Source organism: Arachis duranensis, chromosome 9 (assembly GCF_000817695.3).
Source record: "Arachis duranensis cultivar V14167 chromosome 9, aradu.V14167.gnm2.J7QH, whole genome shotgun sequence".
NCBI classification, from domain to species: domain Eukaryota; kingdom Viridiplantae; phylum Streptophyta; class Magnoliopsida; order Fabales; family Fabaceae; genus Arachis; species Arachis duranensis.
The window spans coordinates 113690825-113711026 of record NC_029780.3 but is presented as its reverse complement, the minus strand read 5'-3'; the positions used below and the strand labels follow the sequence as shown (position 1 = coordinate 113711026).

Here is a 20202-nt window from a genome sequence, read left to right as displayed (position 1 = left end):
AAATGATTTTATATATATGCATGCTTTTTTTGAATTAATTACTAATGTTAATTAGTATTATCGAGATAAGGGTTTTGATAATAAATACTTTTAGGACACTCGTAAATTTAGTTATATTAAAAAGTTTTAAATTTATTTATTATTTATATAATATATAATAAATATTTTAAAAACATTTTTGAAACGAGTTCTATTTTCGTTTGGTGAAAGAAACTGCGTCGTTTTTTATTAGTAAAATGAGAGGCCCCGGATTATAATTTCAGTGGATTCAAATTTACGTAGATATAAATAATGCTAACTATTTATGTCTGTTAACTCAATAAATTAAAATTTCTTAATGGAGATAATTTATAATATAGTACAAAAAATAAAGATGTTTAGAGTATAATTTAGAAGAATTTACCATTTTTCATATAAAGAGACTCCTTTAGACCCTTAAATTTGTTAAATTTAGGTAGCTGAATCCAAAACATTATCACTCGAATGCATTAAAGGCATTTATTATTCTTGAAAAAATCACGTGGCTTTCTTTTTCTTTTTCCTGAATATATTATATACATGGCCTTGATTGTGTAGCAGCTAGCAGAAGATTTTGTTTGACAACAAAGATTGCTACTTTCGTATGAATAAATCCGAGAAGGAGAAATTTCTTACAAGTTTCGGAGGTTCTACGTTGCTTAAGAGGTGTAAATAATGCTAAATTTACCTTTAAATATATGCAAAATATTCGGCACATGTATATGCAAACCTTAAACTTTAACTTAAAAGAAAAACTTTAACCGGACATAACAAGGTCCCACACAAAAACCTTCAAACATGTGTGGCTGTAATTTCTAAATTATTACGTTGAGACCCACACAAAACCTTAGTACTTTCTTAATTATATAGAAAATGACGAGTAAGGAAGTTTCAATAAACCTTAGGCCATGAGTACTAATAACAATTTGGCATGGTAACTACTTATAAATGCAACCAACTTAAATTTATGGAGTGGTTATTTCACTAGTTCGCTTAAACAAGTGTTGAGAGTTTGAATTCCGCCTTGTGTATATAGTAACTCATTAGTGAACACAACTCGGCAAGCTGTTAAATAGAATTTCGATCTGCAATAAATTAGTCTTTAACCTACTGGATTGGAAGATACCGGGAAAAAAAACTACTTATAAATGCTTTGGAAGTTGACATCTCAGATGAGCAAAACGAAATCATCATTTCTGTAGAGTTTTACAGTAAGACATACAATGCACAACACATTGAGTAGTACGTTTTAATATAACAGGAAAAAATGACCAATTGACAAGAAAATTTCATATCAACATTAGCAAGTTACATTGTACAAAAGAAAATCTGGGATGGGACCAAAAATAAATAAGTAAATCAGAAGCCAGATGACTCAACCAATGAGGAATATGATGCATTCTCATCCAAGTTTGTGGGCTTCTTAGTGCTGGTTTTTCTTGATGCTCCATCAGTGTTCTTACCAACTGGCCCCACCTCCAAACCTACGGTCTCACATAATGCTACTCTTTCCTGTTTTGCTCGATCCATGTCGCCATCCCAGCAAGTGTCGCATATGATTTCGAGTGCTCTCTCAATCTTGTCTTGAGCTACAAGATTCCCATTTTGTAGCAGGACAAGGTACGCCTGTTCAGCTGCTGCTTTTCGAATCTGGTTTACAACAAAAGAGAGAAGGAAAAAATGAGAAAACATAAAACAAGATTGCACATTGTTTGTAACTGCTGATATGCCTTTAAGCGAAAATCACCTTAGGGTACCGATGCACAAGAAAAGAAACAAGTTGAGAAAAGGCCCTCATATTGATTGGTTCCAGTACTGAAGCTACATAACCAAGTATTGCAATACCAGCATACAACTTAGAGAAGTCTCTGGATCCCTTCAATTCGATTGCAAGAGAATCCAGAACTCCAGCACAAAAAGTTGGAGTGTTGGCCTAAAAATAAATTTTATAGATAAAATGAATTATCATCAAACATCATCATATAGAGTATAAAAACAAGAGAAATACTAGGTGAACAAGTTATTTTTATAACCAAGTCTTTTTTTTTTTTTTCCTTCTTCTTATGAGTCTCATCTTTATTGTGCCAATAAGCTATTAGATCAACTTGGTTGAACTTTGGTACTTAGTCATGTGGCATCACCATAAAAACAATAGATAGATCCAAAGCCTTCCCCCCGGTTCATTATTTTGAACAGTAGAAATCGCTCATACAGCTATTCGCTATAGAAGACAACAACAAACAACAACAACAAAGCCTTGTCCCACTAAGTGGAGTCGGCTTATTCGCTATAGAAGACAATGGGATAATATTAGATTATTAGTTGACTCTATTTTCTTTTTACCTCTGCTTTCTCACTTTTCAACATTAATGCGAAAACATGTAACAAGAAATAAATCACATTATTGCTCTTAAAAGTATGTTACAAGAGGGGATTTTGCAATGTAGATCGGTACAAGACGTCTATATGATAAAAATATTTGATGTACAAAGACAATACAGCAACCTTCCTTCTCACACTTGTTTCCACTGAGTGGTGTGGGACCACACATATATTGCCAATATACCAATACAAAAATATACTTCACCATTATGCCAAAGCAGAAATAGATCGCATGTGTAAATGGAAATTTTGATAACCTACTAACAGGGAAATTGAAAAATAAAGAGAACAAATATAGACTAACCTCCATGTTAAGGAATACCTTTTTGCTGAGTAGAGTCTCAATGGTCTGAAATACAGATTAAGTCCATCAGTACATGAGATTTATGCAGTAATTAGAGCAAATCAATTTATGCATAAAAATTCATATCTCATAACAGAGAAGGCAAGCAACCAGTATTATTTTATATATACAACAAAAGGAAATAAGCTAAAAGTAAGGATACTTTGAAGTATTGATGATAAGGAGTGTGCTCAAAGGTACTCTAAACACAAGAAACATATAAATGGCTAGGAATTCTTAGAACAGTGATCCTTCAGCTACAACCTATGGTTCAGTACTGGGCTATCATGGGTAATCTTTATGCTATATCCTAAGGCATATCAACTACACAGTTTTAATCAAGAACTGTCTTTCACATCAGGAATTTTAGCCTCCCCCAAGAAAGAAAAGAAGCTATAAAATAGAAACATCAAGAAAATTTCAGTTTAAGAAGAAAGATTAGTTAAGTATTACTAAGGTAACTTAATACCTTTAAAGATGGTATGATAACTCTATCACATTTCTCATATTGTTGGAGAACCCACAGGATGTCAACAGATAGCATGTACTCCCTGGACATTCTTGTATTATGTTCTTCAGATTCAACCCCTTCTAGATACTCCAATAGTGCTGAGAGCGATATCTTCTTCAAAGAATCTTGCAACCCTCCAATAGAGATAACCAATCCAGATAGCACATCTCTGCTATAACAACCAAATTGAAGTAACTGAACAAAGCATGGATAAGAGTAGGAAGGGACCTGCATCAAAACAGTGTGTTCACCAAAAAGCAATATAATCAATGCTACCAACATCAAGAACTGATAAAAAATCCATAAACTTACGGCCCATTTTGGTTCTGCTTCCTTAGGAATGATTTCTTCTAACTTTTCTCGAAAAGGTATATATGGAATATATATAATCTGGTTATACAAAATTCTGTGGAGAACATTTGCAGCTGCTTCTCTCAACTTATCCATCTTCTCTACGGCTTGCTTACAAATTCCTCTGATTAAACTGGTAGCAAGATTTTCATCAAATAATAAAAGCTCTTGGTTGTTCTTAGGCAAGTTATCATTTAAAGGCTGCACTAAAGATTCAATTTCCTTTCCATCTGATGTTCCAGACAAAGAGGCTGACTTATCTATCTTACAAAGCATATATGTACATTTTTCAAGGCCATCTAACGCAGCCTCACGAACCCAAGAACCAACATCACCTCGGTTATCAACAGAATAGTCATCAAGAGCTTTAAATAAACTCATCATCACCTCATTCTTTATTAGAACAGACAGAGAAATATCATTCTCAATAAGAGATGTTGCAGCATCTTCTCTTCCACTAATTAATGTTTCACATATTGATATGAGCCCTCTGACAGCATTTACACGTGCTTCAGCATCTCTGTCTTCAGGGTTTTTCTGCATATAGGAAAAAGTTATATAACATAAGCACCGGAAGCCAAGACAGTATAACGAAATAATAAACAGGATTTGCAACTGTGTAAAGCACCTCAATTGCACAACAGCTACAAAGCTTCAAAACCACATTTCTCCACTGGCCAGCCAATAACTCATATGGCAAAACACCAATTGCCAATGCAGATCCTCTCCTTACAGCTACGTTTGGATCGGTCAGCATATTGAGGTACTTTGCTGTCACATCACTTGTACCTTTATTATCTGAAGCAAGTAAGTACGCCAGGATAAAATGTTTAAGGGCTTTAACAGCGGCATTCTGTAAATCATATGAAGATTATTCTAGTCACGTATAACATCCAACAAAAATGGCATATTGGAATTACCCAAAAAATCGATCATACAAATTACTTGTAACAAAGGGGCAGGACCTGTATCTGAGAATTAGGATGTCTTAGATTCTCATTCAGAGTATCAAGCAAGCTTCTCTTTATCTTTTCTGATAAAGCTACTTTAGATATGGAAATACATTCAATAAATCTAGAAACAGCTGAACGCATTATCTCTCCTCCCTTTCCACGATAAAGCCGTGCTTTCTCAATTGCAGGAACAACACCAGCAAGAGTTTTTTGCTTATCTGTCAATGACAATAAAAATGTCAAATTTCTGCTAAAAATTGTATAAAATTTTGAAACTCATTACCTTAAACTCATAATATCTGTATATATTTCAGTACTAAGAGTTCTATACAGTTTCCTCTTATTTTCCCGATTCTTTTATTTTAATAGAACAGGTCTGTTTCACTACCACTAATAACAGCATAATAAGAAGTTACAAGAAGAAAGTACCAACCAGAAGGAAGAGCAAAGCTGCATTGATGTAAAGCCAGAACCAGCTCCCCAGTTGCTAGAGTAGCCCCATGGCGCATGCACAAATCAGATGAAAGAGTCCAAGGAATTAACTTTTCCATGACAGTGTTTGCGAAATACTGAGGGTCATATTTTACAAGAAAAGAAAGAGCCTCTGCAGCAAGTTCTCGCAAGCTTTTATCCTAAAGATAAATTGAAACAACACAGTAAAAGGAATAACCATAAACTGTTAATAACTGAGAGAATATGAACAAATTTATCCCCAAAGTATGACATAATGCAAGGATTTGTGTGCATGTGTGACAAAAATTCAAGGAATAATACTACTTAGAAGGTAAAATATAATGCACAAAACTAAAAGGTTCTATTATCCTCTGTAGTCACATCTATAGAATAGAAGAGTTTTACATGGGAAATAACTCCTTTTTCATTTTTTTTTCCCTACTTTAAAATTAAATCTAATTTCATATTAGTAAACCATAAAGCATACACATTCTGGGAAGATTCCAATGTTGCTTTGCTGTGTATGATTTCCCTATAACAATTTTATTATTCAATGTGCAGAAATCAGTATCAACTTATATTACTTGGAAGGTAAACTAGAATGCAAGTGCAATTAGGGTTAACATGTGAGCAATTGAGCTAGAAGTAAAGCATACCCAGTGGCAAATTTTTCTATCCAGCAGGTCATCCACGAACGGAAGAAGATATCCTTCATACTGAGCAATGAAGACGGCAACATGAAGATAGGAGTGTACTCGAGAAGAAAGTGAGAAATAATCTGCAGTATTCACTATGTCAATGCCATGTGGATAATTCCCTTGCCGTCCAACATTCTCCTGAAAAGCAGCTGCTGCTGCTCTTCTGCAGTTAACCTAAGATCACAGGTTGATTAGGACATTCTGTCCACGTGGAATGATGGAATGAATCTCAACCATTCTAGAACAAAATCAAGTCACAAGAAGGGCGTGAAAGATAAATGGACCTCACGGTCATAGCATGCCACTGTAAGGAGGTGTGGGGCAAGGTGTTCTAAGATGCTCCTCATATCTGCATGATAATATGAACGCCCAAATGCCCAACATACATATGCAGCTGCATCACGTACATGAGAACCAACACTGTGTGGACCTCTCCGAACATCATAGTGTAGCGCCTGATTAAAAAATTTTGTTTAAAATTTCAACCATTACATAGCTGTTGTATCTCAAACAACTGCTCAACATAGTTCAAATTTAGAAGAAAACAACAATGAAACAAATCTTTGGCAACAACAGCAAAGAATAAGGGAAAACTATCATTATTAACATTGTAGTAAAGGGTCTAGTTAAATCAAAAGTGTGATTGGAAGGATTTATCGGGCCAACTAGAAAATTGAGAACACCAGCTATAATACTGTCAAGGAAAGGGAAGATGTCTTAAGCTTCATAGGCATCAAAAGATAGGGCAATGTACCCTAGAGTAAGAAAAGAAACTTTAAATTAGTAGAAGATTCACTCCATTCTTATATTCTATCTTTTACAATTTCATTCCTATCATATATGTTGTGTTGCAATAAGCTGCTGCAAGGTGTCAGAATTGTCCTTAGATTCTTACTTGGAGCAACGTAACAACGATAACAAAGCTTTGTCCCCCAAGATAATGTCGGCTAATGTCATGATACAGCATTAATAAAGTAATTTGACCAACTAAACAATTATAAGCTGCTATAATAACTTTTTAAGTCCCAATCTTATATCTCTAAACCTATGGATACATCTATAAATTTAAGCATCACCTTCACAACAACAGGAACAACTTTAGGAAGACTAATAGGCAAGAGAAGGCCTCGACGAGCAAGTTCAGCTAAAGCTAAACAGCCTCCATGCCAGGAACCATCACCCTGAAAAAAGTGATGCATGTAAGCTATAATAGAGGATCAGAAAATAGTTAGGCATAGTATAATTATACTGCAATGCAAATGAAAACCTAGGCAGTGGAATGTAACTTTAGCTATTAAAATATAGTTGTTAGGTCAAGAGCCTATATGAAATTATAGTCAAGTACCATACCTCACCAGGTGAAAATAGCTCCAAAACAGATGATAAAACCTCCTCAGAAAGAGATGATGTCAATCGTGAAGTTATACGCCCAATGCCTTTAGCTGCAGACCAGCGGACAATGGTATCCTATAACCGAAAACAATATTTCAGTAATTGGAATTATAACAAATGGACAATGTCAACAAAGTCATTACAACTTTCAATAGCTTAGACAACTAATTTATACAAACCATTTACAAAGAAATCAAGCAACAAACATCAGTTTGCTTTGTAATGTATCATCATTTACATGTAACCAGACATAACATCATCCTTCATATATCTAATGTCAGCAACTTAGCACAGAGGTGAAACACAAAAATTCACTATAAAAATCTAACCTTTTAGACATACCATATCCCTTAAACCAGATAGCAACATCTCAATAATCTCTTCAACATTTTCTGGAACCTCCATATCTTCATCTTCTGCCCCATCTATAACTTCATTTGATTTGTAGGAGTTGCCATACGCAGCCATATTGGACTGATCAATTGAAATGGATGTATTCAGAGAAACATTTAGTTTGGTAGTCCTTCCCTGCATGACAGGCATACAGTCGTCAGAGCAAGAAAATAGACAGACCTGAAGGCTCTACAGTTGCTTATGAAAAGACAATAACATTTTTGTTTGTTAAAAACCCTGCTACAACAACAACAAAGCATTATCCCACTAGATGGGGTACTAAGCTGCCCATTATATTCTATTGTAGTGAAGAAAGAGGTAGAAGAACTTTCCAAGTCATCCTTCAAGTTCGGGAGAAAAAGCTGACAACAGACGACATTTAAAACAATTTCCATTGATGCAGCGGAACAAATAATAATTCAGAAAGTAGCTAGGCATAAGATATGGTCATAACTCTCAACTTTTAGTAGTAATTTAAACAACTGAGCACACTGCAAAGTCCACAATTTAGCATACTAGTAAAACAAATCTTCAAAAATGTGAAATTTCATTATTAAATCTTTTCTATGAACTCACTGTCAATATTAAAATTTTCACAAATCTGAACCATTGTTTATTAAGTGCTATTCATATTTTCACCACCAATAATGGCTCTAATCTCATTATTCCTTTTCTGTTTCAAATTCTATGTACAGCTCTTAACTTGCATGAGGAGCAATTGATGTTTTGTCAGCAGAAGACACATTTCCAGATAGCGCATATAAGTATCACTATTAGTTCTTATGGCTTTATATATAAACCATAAGAAAAAAATAAACAAAAAATAGATAAGAACATTTGCAAGTACACACATCCCCCAAAAAAGAGTGTCGTTGCACTTTTAAGATAACAGATCAGACATGGATAACATAAAACCTAACCGTATATCGCCATGAGGGCAACCGATGAGGAAGGGCAGTGAGCCCAATTCGTTGGGTTAACTTCATTATAAACTTGCGAAGTAAAGGGCTTCGAGCTGCAGTTGAAGACTTATACAATATTGAAGTGTCCTTCCAAACAACGGGGATTACATTAAATAAGAGATTCCGGCTGCCAGCCTGCTTAGAGAATTTAATCAATTTATGCTATAACAGTTAGAATCATCAAATATTATGAAGACTTTATTTAGAAAAGACTTCTTTGATGCCCAAAGAAAGAAGAAGATAGAGACGCTAGATCATCTCCTGAAGCTAAATGGTGCATTCATTCAATACACATTGACATGTGTCATCATTCTTAGTTCTGAAAGGAAGCAGAATCTATTTGCAGAAAAGCAATAAAAGCAGAACCTTGAAAATAGCAGCCATTGCTTCAACGGCACCAAGTAATTGGAAATGATGGAGTATATCTTCGGTTACAGAAGACATGACCTCATGAGTCCACTCAACAAAGCTGAAACAGTCAAAAGTCAGTTTTGGCAGAAATAGCAGCAGGATTGATTTTCTCGCATGATATCACGGAAACAACTAGTTCTATACATCAAATGCAAGAATGAATGCAGATCCAAACATTTCTGAAGTCCTAATACATAATTACTTGGGACAAATGAATAATAATGACCACCACCAAGTCATTTTCCACTAAGCAGGGCATACCGAAAATTATAGATAACGAGATCTAATGATATTAATAAGAATCTGCCATTATGTAACAAATTTGGTGCCCTTCTTGAGAAAGTGAATTTTAACTGTAATATGCCTACTCATCTATCTCTCATCACTTATGAGACATTCTTCCCTCAACGATAGATACATAGAGTGCTTTTATGCGCACACTAACTAACCTAAAAGCTACTAGTTTGAAATAAAAGTTAGCAGCTTAAATAGTTTAAATTTTCAACATGCTACTCACTAGTTTCTTATTTCTTACATATGTAAACATGAGCCATAAAGAATTAATGCAGTATGATACCACATCATTGGAAGAGACAAATATTCAAAGCATGAAGATAGAAAGCTGAATTAACAATGAATAAGCTATAAAAATATTCGTGTAAACCTTGTAAAGGCTTTTGGCATATCTGGCCGAGTAAGTAGCCTTGAGAGCACTAGTCCAGCCATAGTACGCATGGGACCAGCAGTTGCAAGGTAATCCTTACAGAACCCTATTATTCTCAACACAAGAGGGGCAAGCTCAAATTCATTGAGATTTTCATTGTTGGCAATGCTGGTGTCAACGGTGGAGATGTCAAAAGGCACCAATACAAGTATATAAAGCCATAGTAGCATCACACACTTAGCTTCCATCTCTCCTGTGCTTTCCTGCCTCAGTGCTGTTCCAGAACTTGTAAGATGACACTTCTCCAATAGAGATACAGCAAGTTCCAAATCCGAAACTTGATGGGGAAAGAACTTAATCACAGCCTTGTATCCACAAACTGTGACTAGTGAATATATAATGATGCATATCGGCTTGATTATTTCAAGAATTTCATCAGAAGCTACCCCGAGTTCAATTGTTCTGGAACGAATAATGTTCATCAGTGGAGAAACCATACTTTCCAGGTAAGGTTCTATAAGTTGGCCCTGCTCTTGATACTTGTCTATCTGCATATAAAGGAACAATGCACAAATTTCACAGTTAAGCATAGCACACATTATGCAAAAAAGATAGTAAAACACTTTACACATCATTTTACATTTTACTCAACCCAGCATCCACATTCAAACAGTACAAAAGGAATGCAACAGAAAACTGCTAAGTAGCGTTTGGTGGAGAGACAGAGACGAAAAGACTGAGACTGACAGAGGCTGAAATAAATCTCAGTATCCTATTTGGTACAAGATAGGAGATAGAAATTAAAACAAGAATGAAACTCTAATTTAATTTGCACAAAGAATAAAATTAGAATTAATTAATTAAAGTGAGGGTATTTTTAGGTATAAAATCTTATTAAAATTTCAGTCTTCATCTCTAAGAATTTTAGTCATGTGTCTCCATTATTTGGAAGTACTGAAATACTAAAATTTTGGAAACATAGACAGAAATTTTAGTACTAGTATCTGAACCAACAAACATGATATTGAATTTCACTATCTCCTTCTCTGTCCCAGTGCCTCAAAACAAACGCTACAGTGTCCAAGTGACTCTTATTTCAACCGAGAACATAAATCACCATCCTAACTTCACACAATATAAATAAACAAATAAAAATAAAATTAGCAGAAAATATAAACAATAGATAAATAAATAAATTGGGTTGGAGGAGCGTACAATGGATCTGAATTTGTGAACAGATGAAGGATCAGAGACACGGCCATTTGAAACGGTGTCGTCAAGGAGTGACTTGAGGAGCTTCCACTCTTGGAGGAAGTACTTGTGGAGCACCCTCTCCTTGGAATCGAACTCATCTTCGTCCTGATTCAGAGTCAGATCCTCCGAAACCCCATCATCATTGTTCTTCACTGTCTCTTGCTTCGGTTCCATATTCTCTGTCACAATGCACTTATCTTTGTAAGTTGGATTCTTGTTTATACTTTTGGCGGGATCATAAAGAGAAGTTTCGATTTTTGTGTGATAAGAAAGCAGCGTAAGAATTGAATTAGCTTCAGTTTTGGAGTTGCAACATATGGCGGTTTGGTTTCAGTTTCACTGTTTCGGTTCCATTTCCAGCTGAAGAATGTTGCGGGTCGGGTGTACCCGGTTTAACTTGTCAGCTTGGAAAATTCTTTTTGCGAATAAATTTTCTAAAACCACTAATCAAGACTTTGAAATTTTGGGCATATTATTTTGATAAAAACAAATTTTTTTTAACGTATTTAGTCAATTTTTAGTAGTAAAAATAAAATTATTAAAAAAATAAAAAATATTTTTTTTGATAAGTTGTAATTTACATTTTTTTAAATATTTTTTTTAGAAAAATATATTTTTTATATAATAAATAAACAAAAAGTACTTTTATATTGTTATACTCAAACATACTTGATAAATAAAAAAAAAAATTTATATGAGATATCTAAACATAAAATTACTTTTACTTTTTCATAAGATTTTTTATAAACTCAAAAAAAATCTTCTTTTATGAACTCACCTAAACAAGCCCTTTATCTCATTTAGTAATTGAAAAATGATTCTAGGCCAAATTTTTTCGACTAATTAATAAAGAATATTTTTTATTTCTATTTTCAAATATTTATTCGTATATTATTTGTTAAAAGTATGGTTTCAGTCCACATGTAAAATTTAATATTCAATTATTAATAGTAAATTTTATTATAATTATTCATTAAAAAAAAGTAAGTTTAGAAAAATTTGTAAATATAATAAAAATAATCAAACGCTATTTTTTTTAATAATAACAAATAAATTTGTTTTTTATAAATAAATTTGCATTTAGTCTAAGTTTTATAAAAATATTTAAATAAATACTTAAAAATTTTATATGACAAAATTAGAAAAAAAATTATTTTTTTAACGAATTTTCAGCCACAACAAAAAGTTTTGGGAAAAAAATCTAAAATTATCAAATTTTAAAAATAAATAATTTTATTTAAAAAAAAACAGTTTAAAATTTTTTTAACATATATATCTAAAATTTTAAAATTAGTAAAGAGAAAGCTTAAGGAATTAACTACAATATAAACTAATTCCATTTTATTTTTATTTTAAAATAAAAAAAAAGTTTAAAGAGCCAATTATAGTATAAGGCTATAAGCCAACTCTCTTTTATTTGTGATTTTAAAATTTAAAAAATAAAAGTAGTGGTGGTTATTTTTTGTTTTATTTTATAACAGATCTATTTTTTAATTAGTTAGTTGGAGTTAGGGTTGGAAGTGAGTCAAGTCAGCTCATGAATTCGCTCGAGCTCGACTTATTAATAGCTCAATAAACTAAACTCGTGAGCTGGTGATCCAAGCTTGAGCTTGGATTTGAGCTCATAAATTAAATGAGTCGAGGTTGAGCTTGGATAAGCTCAGTTCATTAGCTTGTGAGCTGGCTCGATTATATATATAATGTTAAAAGTATAGATTAAATGCATATAGAGTATGCGTATTAATAATTTAATATATATAAAATAATAATATATAATTTTACATATATATTAATGTTCTTAATTGTTTAAAATTTTATAGTCATTTTTATATATAATTTTGATGTAGGATATAAATAAAAAATTATAATTATTGACTGCTAGTATTTGAGCCAACTCGTGAGTTCGAGCTAGCTCGTGAGCTTTCATTGAGCCAAATTTGAGCTTACGAAATAGGTTCGATTGTTAATAAGTCGAGCCGTGAGCCAAACTCAATTTTCGTGAGGTGAGCTTGAGTTTGTTCTAGCTCGGCTCACTTCCAACCTTAGTTGGAGTTAGCTTCATTCATGATTTTCTAGCAAATCCAATTCAAAAAATTAAATCGTATAACTTTTTATAATATAAATCAACTAAATCAATTTTATTTTATTTTTGATTTTGAAATTCAAAAAATTAAGATAGTAAAAATTTTTTTCTTTCTAACATACATGTTTTTCAACTAATTAGTCAAGAAAAAAATCTTTTGTAGGTAATAATTTTAAAGTAAATTGTAATGTTAGTTTATTTATTAATTTAAATTTAACTGAATTCAATTATCTTATTAGAAATTCTAACGGAGTTAGATTACGAGTTGTTCTAATAATTCTTTTTTTTAATCAGTTATTTGATATGAGTTTTTTTAGTTTAGAAAAACTTTGTTTTAACTTAAAATTGTTGAGAAATATAATATGTGAAACAAACTATTTGAATATTTTTATCTTTTTTATGACTTTTTTTTTATGAGTGTAAATATCAAATTGTTAAATTTAGTTAACAAAATTCAGGAATTATTATCAAAACATATAATTTAACTGAATATTTAAAAAAATAAATAAAGTTACGAATTAAATGGAGATATCGAGGTAGAACTGTAGAAGTAACCTCATGTGTTTTGCTTTGTGTGTTTTTTTATTGTTTAGACACCCAAAAATAAGAATAAAAAATATAAACAAGCTAAAGGGAGAATAATTAGTCAAAGCAAAATTTGATTCATCAATCAACTAAAGTATATTTTTATGTAGTTCGAACCAAGCTGGTTCGAACTCACTTTATATGTAAATCGAACCAAATAGGTTCGAATTACACATTGTAACCCATAGCCACATAATTCGAACCAATTTGGTTCAAACTCTATATTCATAATTCGAACCAATTTGGTTCGAATTACACTGATGAAATAATTCGAACCAGTTTGGTTAGAATTACACAGACCATATTTCGTACTAGGCTGGTTCAAATTGGTGAGGACCAGACCTGTATATATATATGGTGTGAATGTGAGTTGCTATCATTAGAGGGGGGTAAGATGGCTAGTGAGGAGAGTTTTGTAGTGTTGGTTCACCACAGAGGATCCATTAAGAGGAAAACTCGTTCCGGTGTGACGTTCACTGATAATGATCTTCTCTGTATTATCGTCAAGCCTACGACGAAGTATGAGGACCTTGTTAGCTCTGTACTGCTGAAACTTAGTCTAGAAGGTGTGAAACGGGTTAAGAAGTTTTTTTATCGAATTCCAATCACGGTGCTCTAGGAAACCGTAAAGTACGATTGTTTCACGATCGGGAGTGATGAGGACTTGCAGGTCATGTTTCATTGTCGCCGGCAGTTTCCAGAGGTGAGGACACCAGAACTGTTGGCAAAGTTGGTTGACGAGGTGTCCAGCTCTGGGGTTCGAACCGGAACACCACCACTTTAGGCACGGTAGCCGGTTCTAGCTCCAGACCTGCCGTTGCATCTTCCTCCGTCCCTGCGTACGAGCCACCCGTCTAACATGTCGCCTCCCCTTCGTTCGCTGTTGATCTCAACGGCAGTGTAGGCGACGAGGTCGGAGAAGGGGAACATCTGGGGACCTCTTAACAGTGTGTTGCACCGTCTGGGGTTGGAGATAGATTCTTAGATGATCCAGAGGACGATGATGTCGAGCCGGATATGATTGCTGATGACAGTGGCGATGATGTTAGAGCAAGTGAGCCTGCTGGGGCGGGCGGTGGTTCTAGCTCTGGCACGTAGCAGTACCCTCCACATTTTTCCTCTTTGGACTTGGATGCCATGAGGCAGGAGGGGGTTCCTGGGCAGCCGGCTGGATTTGGCGCTAGAGATGCTGAAGGGTCTGCAGGTTTGACAGAGTTTTAGGTTGGTCAGCAATTTTCGGATAAAGAAGAGGCCCTGTTAAGTGTCAAGACTTACAGCATTCGTCGAGGGGTACAGTACAAGGTCGTGGAGTCTGACTATCGCCGGTATGTGGGCAAGTGTTCTGAGTTCGGCAATGGGTGCACATGGTTGATTCGGCTTAGTCTCCGACAGTGCAAGGGACTTTGGGAGGTCAAACGTTACAACGGACTACATACTTGTCTCGCCACCTCCATTTCCAGCAACCACAGGAGTTTGGATTACCATGTGATATCGGCATTCATTATGCCAATGGTTAGGGCTGATGCATCCGTCAGCATCAAGGTGCTCCTAAATGCCACCGCCGCACACTTTGGGTTTAGGCCAACTTACATGAGGGTCTGGTTGACGAAGCAGAAGGCTGTTGCCCTCATCTATGGTGACTGGGATGAGTCGTACAACGAGCTCCCAAGGTGGGTGTTAGGAGTCCAGTTGACGATGCCTGGTACTGTTTCAGTCATAAGGACGAGCCCTGTTCGTGTCGGTGGACAGTCGGACGAGTCTCGAGCTTATTTTCACAGACTATTCTGAACGTTTTCACCGTGTATCGAGGTATTCAGTCATTGCAAGCCCCTAGTTAGTATTGACGGCACCCATCTGTATAGCAAGTATGGGGGAACATTGCTTGTCGCGATTGCACAGGACGGGAATTCCAATATACTCCCTGTTGCATTCGCATTAGTCGAGGGTGAGAATGCTGAGTCGTGGTCCTTTTTTCTCTCCCACCTACGTCAGCATGTGACACCGCAGCCGGGTCTGCTAGTTATCTCGGACAGGCATAATGGCATCAAGGCCGCGCTTGAGGCTCCTGACGGAGGCTGGTTACCTCCGTCTGCATACCGGGCATTCTGCATTCGACATGTTGCGGCAAATTTCGCCCTCACCTTCAAGGGCAAAGATGCAAGGAGGCTACTTGTGAATGCGGCGTACGCTAAGACCGAGGTCGAGTTCCATTACTGGCTTGATATTCTTAGGTCCGAAGACCCGGCGATGTGTGACTGGGCGAACCGGATTGAGTATTCGTTGTGGACACAGCATTGTGATGAGGGGCGTAGATTCGGACACATGACGACGAATATATCTTAGTGTGTGAACTCGATCCTCAAGGGTGTCAGAAACCTTCCTGTCTGCTCGCTAGTGAAGGCAACATACGAAAGGTTGGCCGAATTATTTGTTCGCAAAGGGAGAGAGGCTGAGGCACAGATGGGAACCGGAGCACAATTTAGTCAGCACTTGGTGAAATGTATAGAGGCCAACTTGAAGACGGCTAGGTGCTTCACGGTTACTGTGTACAACAGGGATAACTCCGAGTTCACCGTCGCAGAGACAACTCCGACTGGTTCTTTCTCACTGGGTAGCTACAGAGTCTCGCTTGCATCTCACACATGTGACTGCGGATACTTCCAGGCTTTTCATTTCCCGTGTTCCCACGCACTGGCATGTTGTGCCTACTCACGGTTTACATGGGAGCCTTACGTCCACCAGGTGTATCGTCTTAGTTCGGTCTTCAGTGTGTATCGGATGGGTTTCACACCTCCCATTCCAGAGGGTTTCTGGCCACCGTATGACGGGCCGACTGTCATCCCTGACCCCAACAAGAGGCGTGCAAGAGAGGGTCGTCCGAGGTCCACTCGGATACGGACCAATATGGACGAGGCAGATCTGAACCGGCCAAAGAGATGTGGGCTTTGTCGGCAGCCCGGCCACACACGTCGGAGTTGCTCACAGCTCAGAGGAGCAGAGCACACAGAGGGACATGATTAGGTGTATTGGTGGCTTTGGTAGTTTTGTTATTTCAATTTCGCGTTTAGATTCCACTATTATCGGTATTCTTAGTTGTAGTTGGTGACTGATAGAATTTGTTAACGTTAGTGCGATGTACTTTGAATGGAATTTTAGTTAATGAATATGTTCTGTCTACGCAATTTTAAACGAAATGTATGTCTAATGCACACCGGAATAAATAACTGTACGAGTTTTATTAAGACATGATGCGAAAACTATGTTCGTAACTTAAATTGCTGTGGAATGAATTCTGAGTAATTCGAACCATCCTATTTCGAATTACTTGGTTACTATTTCTTCAGTGTAATTCGAACCAATTAAGTTCGAATTCGAACCTAGTTGGTTCGAATTATGTGGCTCTCAGTTAGAATGTGTAATTCGAACCTATTTGGTTCGAATTACGTGGAAACTGAGTTCGAACCAGTTAGAGATGTGTTTTGATTGATTGATGAATCAGATTTTGCTTTGGCTTATTTCTGTAAAATTGTTCTCCCTTGGTTTGTTTATGTTTTTTATATGTATTTTTTAATTAATTAGTTGGAGTTAGTTTGGCTACTACCGGAACTCATTGGTAAAATAAGAAAATAAAAATTTAATTAACTTTTGTAATTTTAATTTATATAAAATGTAAAGCACTGTATTGCTCCGGTGATCAGGAACATCCGACTGTAACGCCACTTTTTCACTTTCATCGTTCGTCTATTTTTTTTCTCAGCTTCGCAACCATTTTTGTAATTTACCCCGCCTTCAAATAGTATCTGTATCACAGAAATGAGAGACGCAAAAGAACTCTGAGTTTTTTTTTTTTTCATTCTTCCATAGTTGGTTGACTTTCTATCTAGGTTACACTGCCTTCATCTCTGCAACCATTTCATTCACCTTCCAAACACACACCATCTTCAATCTCAACCCATGGCGGTGGGAATATCAGTTCTGATAGCACTGAAAGCGACGGCGCTATTACTGTGCTTCGTGTACCTGAAGAACCATGGCTACACCCTCATCTCCGCGCCATTCCTCTACGCATCACTCGTTTCGTTCTTGGTCTCGATCGCATCTCACCCCTCCATTGACCTTCCCATGCTTTTAGGAAAGGACACCGATGGAACCTTCCCAATCTGGTCCCTCATGATGTTCAGCCCTTACTTGTACTTCGTCAGAGTCTTCTCCGCGCTTCGAAGGCTCCGAAGCGGTGAACCACCGTACACTGAAGTCCACCCTGGACTCTTCGTCGGAGGGTGGCCATCGTCGCGCCAGAAGCTGCCACCTGGCGACCCTGCCATCGTTGATTGCACCTGCGAGTTCCCGAGGTTGGAGGAGTTCTCTGGGCTTCCTTATCTGTGCATTCCCACATGGGATACAAGGTCACCCAAGCCCTCTGATATTGAATCTGCTGTTAAGTGGGCTTCTAAGAAGAGAGACCTCAATAAACCTATTTTTATTCACTGTGCTTATGGTAAATTATCAAACTTTAACTAACATTTTTTTGAGTTTTCATGTTGGATTGCAATGCTGGTCTGAAAATGAAGTCCCTTTTAGCTACTTAATGATGAGAGACTATTTTGATCATTAATCTGTTACCGTTTCTTAGGCATAAAGTAATGATTAGTCCTTTGAATTTTACTAGGATTGGAACTATTTACTTTATTGATGTTTATCTGGTGTTAATTAATACACAGAGTTTAATAATAGTCCAAGTACAGAAAGGACTTGAGATTAGAAGGAGTTTAGCATTTTCTTATGTGTTTGTCAAGGAGGTTCCTCTGATGTCTAGGGATTGATTTAGAAGAAACTAAAGAATAGGGCTTACAGAGTGAATACACTCAAATTTTTATATAAGAGAGATGAAGACATGAACTGAAAGCTGATCAGACTCTAAATCCCTAGTTTAAGGTCCTGATAAAGTGAAAAATTCTCTGACCTATGTCAAGGTCTAAGGCTACTTCGTTAGAAGAGGGGAAATAAACTTTCAGAATGATCTGTTCTCGTTGCTTGCATGACAGAACAAAGAAGGTCCCCTGTCCGGCTGTCCCCATCCTATGAGTAAAACTCACTTCTGCCAGAATTTGGAAGAGTGTAACGAAGTCAAGGATGGAAAATAGTAGACAGATAGTTCAAATAAGAGGAATCGTACAGACCAAAGATTTTAAAACGTCATTTGTTTTGGCTAAGTGTTTCGGCGTGTTTTGAACTATAAGATCCCCAGTGGGTTGGCGGAATCAACAGAGCACTGAGAGAAGCATAGGAAGAAAGAATCAGATTAGTATGACAACAATTCAAGTTTAGGGCATTGGATACTATTGTCATCCACAACGAAATTTGGTTTAAATTGCCAGTGGAAAGAACTTGAGGTGATTAAGGGTTATCACATCCACACTTTTGTCAGATCATGCCATCATGGTACTATAATACATTGAAAATATGTTCAATATGCAGATGAGTAAAGCAAGTGGAAAAGTGACCCTATCACATTACTAGGTTTCTTTATATTCCCCTGCACTGACATTTGTGTTTTGAGTAGCAAAAGGAGTTATCTTCACAATACTTTCTCTTATTTGAAAACTTCAATTTTGCCAACATTTTATAATACCTATAATATCCTGGAGAAACTATATACAACTTATCTAAAATACAAGATGTTGAATTGGCATTATGCTTGCATCATAAGCTGATGTAACTAATAATCTTCATTTTCCGCCCCGCTTGAAGGTCATGGAAGAAGTGTTGCTGTTATGTGTGCATTGCTAGTGGCACTGGGTATTGCAGAGGATTGGAAGAATGCTGAGAAGCTGATCAAACAAAAACGGCCTTACATCCGGATGAATGCCCTCCATCGCAAGGCTCTTGAAGAATGGTCCAAGCACAGGTTGTCCGCTCCAAAGAGGCAATGATATATTGTTGTAGGTTCCTTGAGTTGTCCTGATTCTTTTGCTCAATCCTACTACAAAGGTATTACAAACAATACCAAAATTAAGAACCAAAAGAATGTATTCTCTCCTTGTGCCATTTCTTTCTCAAGATTCATGTTATGTAACTATCCTAATATCTGGTTCCCAATTGTTCTATCTGCTTCCAAGTTCCAATTGATTATGCTGCTGGAACTGATGGATGAAATGGTTCTAAATGTTATGAAAAGCTTGAACTGATGTAGAAGTAATTTCATTACAGTGCCTGCAAGTACTGATTCCAAGTGTAATAAGTGACTCATTAGGGAGTAGTAATCATGATTTATATCAACTCTTGAGCTGTCTATTTGGAATGAACAAATATAAACTCGAGTCCCTATCTCAAGCTTTTTGTTTTCACTTATTATTTATATGATTTACATATATCAGGCCACAAATGTAATCAATTAACAAATAAAATAAAAATAAATCAATGAGATCATTGCTTATATTTTCTCAAAAAGGAAAAAAAAAAACATCAATTTCTAACTTTTTTTTTAATTTTTACCTTTTTAAAAAAAATCCAAATATGACTGTATTTTTTGGGTAAACACTTAATATGGTTGATTGATAGGTGAAATCCTCCAAAATGGAGATCATGACTGATTTACAGAAAATGAAAAAAAAAAACAGAAATCACTTAGCATTTTTCAAACAATTCTAAGAGGGGAGAATCACAAATTTATTTACGAGAAGTGAATTCGTCCTAAACAAATGGTGGTCTTTTTTCTAAAATTTCAATCTCTTAAAATATAATTTGTA

At 35.9% G+C, this 20202-nt stretch overlaps 4 protein-coding genes across 4 annotated transcripts; 3 read left to right on the top strand and 1 right to left on the bottom strand.

Moving 5' to 3' along the window:
- Positions 1-1178: 1178 nt before the first annotated feature.
- Positions 1179-11162, bottom strand: LOC107467465 (tubulin-folding cofactor D). The gene is made up of 17 exons (XM_016086568.3): positions 10747-11162; positions 9532-10079; positions 8823-8925; positions 8415-8591; positions 7444-7629; positions 7060-7176; positions 6786-6890; positions 5994-6164; positions 5668-5883; positions 4992-5190; positions 4571-4776; positions 4234-4458; positions 3567-4142; positions 3213-3482; positions 2705-2749; positions 1766-1951; positions 1179-1668 (listed from the first exon to the last, which is right to left on the bottom strand). Exons 1-17 carry the CDS (start codon positions 10957-10959, stop codon positions 1378-1380), a joined length of 3834 nt encoding a protein of 1277 aa, XP_015942054.1. The 5' UTR covers positions 10960-11162; the 3' UTR covers positions 1179-1377.
- Positions 11163-14590: 3428 nt separating this feature from the next.
- Positions 14591-15796, top strand: LOC107467229 (uncharacterized). The gene is made up of 3 exons (XM_016086269.1): positions 14591-14657; positions 14700-15123; positions 15271-15796. The coding sequence occupies exons 1-3, from the start codon at positions 14591-14593 to the stop codon at positions 15794-15796; spliced, it is 1017 nt and encodes a 338-aa protein (XP_015941755.1).
- Positions 15797-15913: 117 nt separating this feature from the next.
- On the top strand, positions 15914-16474 carry LOC107467228 (uncharacterized). The gene has a single exon (XM_016086268.1). It carries the CDS (start codon positions 15914-15916, stop codon positions 16472-16474), a length of 561 nt encoding a protein of 186 aa, XP_015941754.1.
- Positions 16475-17215: 741 nt separating this feature from the next.
- Positions 17216-19786, top strand: LOC107467541 (uncharacterized). The gene is made up of 2 exons (XM_016086667.3): positions 17216-17951; positions 19205-19786. The coding sequence occupies exons 1-2, from the start codon at positions 17408-17410 to the stop codon at positions 19384-19386; spliced, it is 726 nt and encodes a 241-aa protein (XP_015942153.1). The 5' UTR covers positions 17216-17407; the 3' UTR covers positions 19387-19786.
- Positions 19787-20202: the final 416 nt, after the last annotated feature.

What these genes read in the sequence shown, in the direction of transcription:
- LOC107467465 (XM_016086568.3), bottom strand. Translation starts at nt 10,959, where the DNA reads ATGGAACCGAAGCAAGAGACAGTGAAGAACAATGATGATGGGGTTTCG. An exon ending in TGCCCTCATGGCGATATACG is followed by an intron (nt 7,630 to 8,414) that starts GTTAGGTTTTAT and finishes CCTGTCATGCAG; the next exon opens with GGAAGGACTACCAAACTAAA. An exon ending in TTGTTCCTGTTGTTGTGAAG is followed by an intron (nt 6,165 to 6,785) that starts GTGATGCTTAAA and finishes TTTTTTAATCAG; the next exon opens with GCGCTACACTATGATGTTCG.
- LOC107467229 (XM_016086269.1), top strand. Translation starts at nt 14,591, where the DNA reads ATGAGGCAGGAGGGGGTTCCTGGGCAGCCGGCTGGATTTGGCGCTAGA. An exon ending in AGATGCTGAAGGGTCTGCAG is followed by an intron (nt 14,658 to 14,699) that starts GTTTGACAGAGT and finishes TTTCGGATAAAG; the next exon opens with AAGAGGCCCTGTTAAGTGTC. An exon ending in TCGTACAACGAGCTCCCAAG is followed by an intron (nt 15,124 to 15,270) that starts GTGGGTGTTAGG and finishes CGAGGTATTCAG; the next exon opens with TCATTGCAAGCCCCTAGTTA.
- LOC107467228 (XM_016086268.1), top strand. Translation starts at nt 15,914, where the DNA reads ATGGGAACCGGAGCACAATTTAGTCAGCACTTGGTGAAATGTATAGAG.
- LOC107467541 (XM_016086667.3), top strand. Translation starts at nt 17,408, where the DNA reads ATGGCGGTGGGAATATCAGTTCTGATAGCACTGAAAGCGACGGCGCTA. An exon ending in TTTTATTCACTGTGCTTATG is followed by an intron (nt 17,952 to 19,204) that starts GTAAATTATCAA and finishes CCCCGCTTGAAG; the next exon opens with GTCATGGAAGAAGTGTTGCT.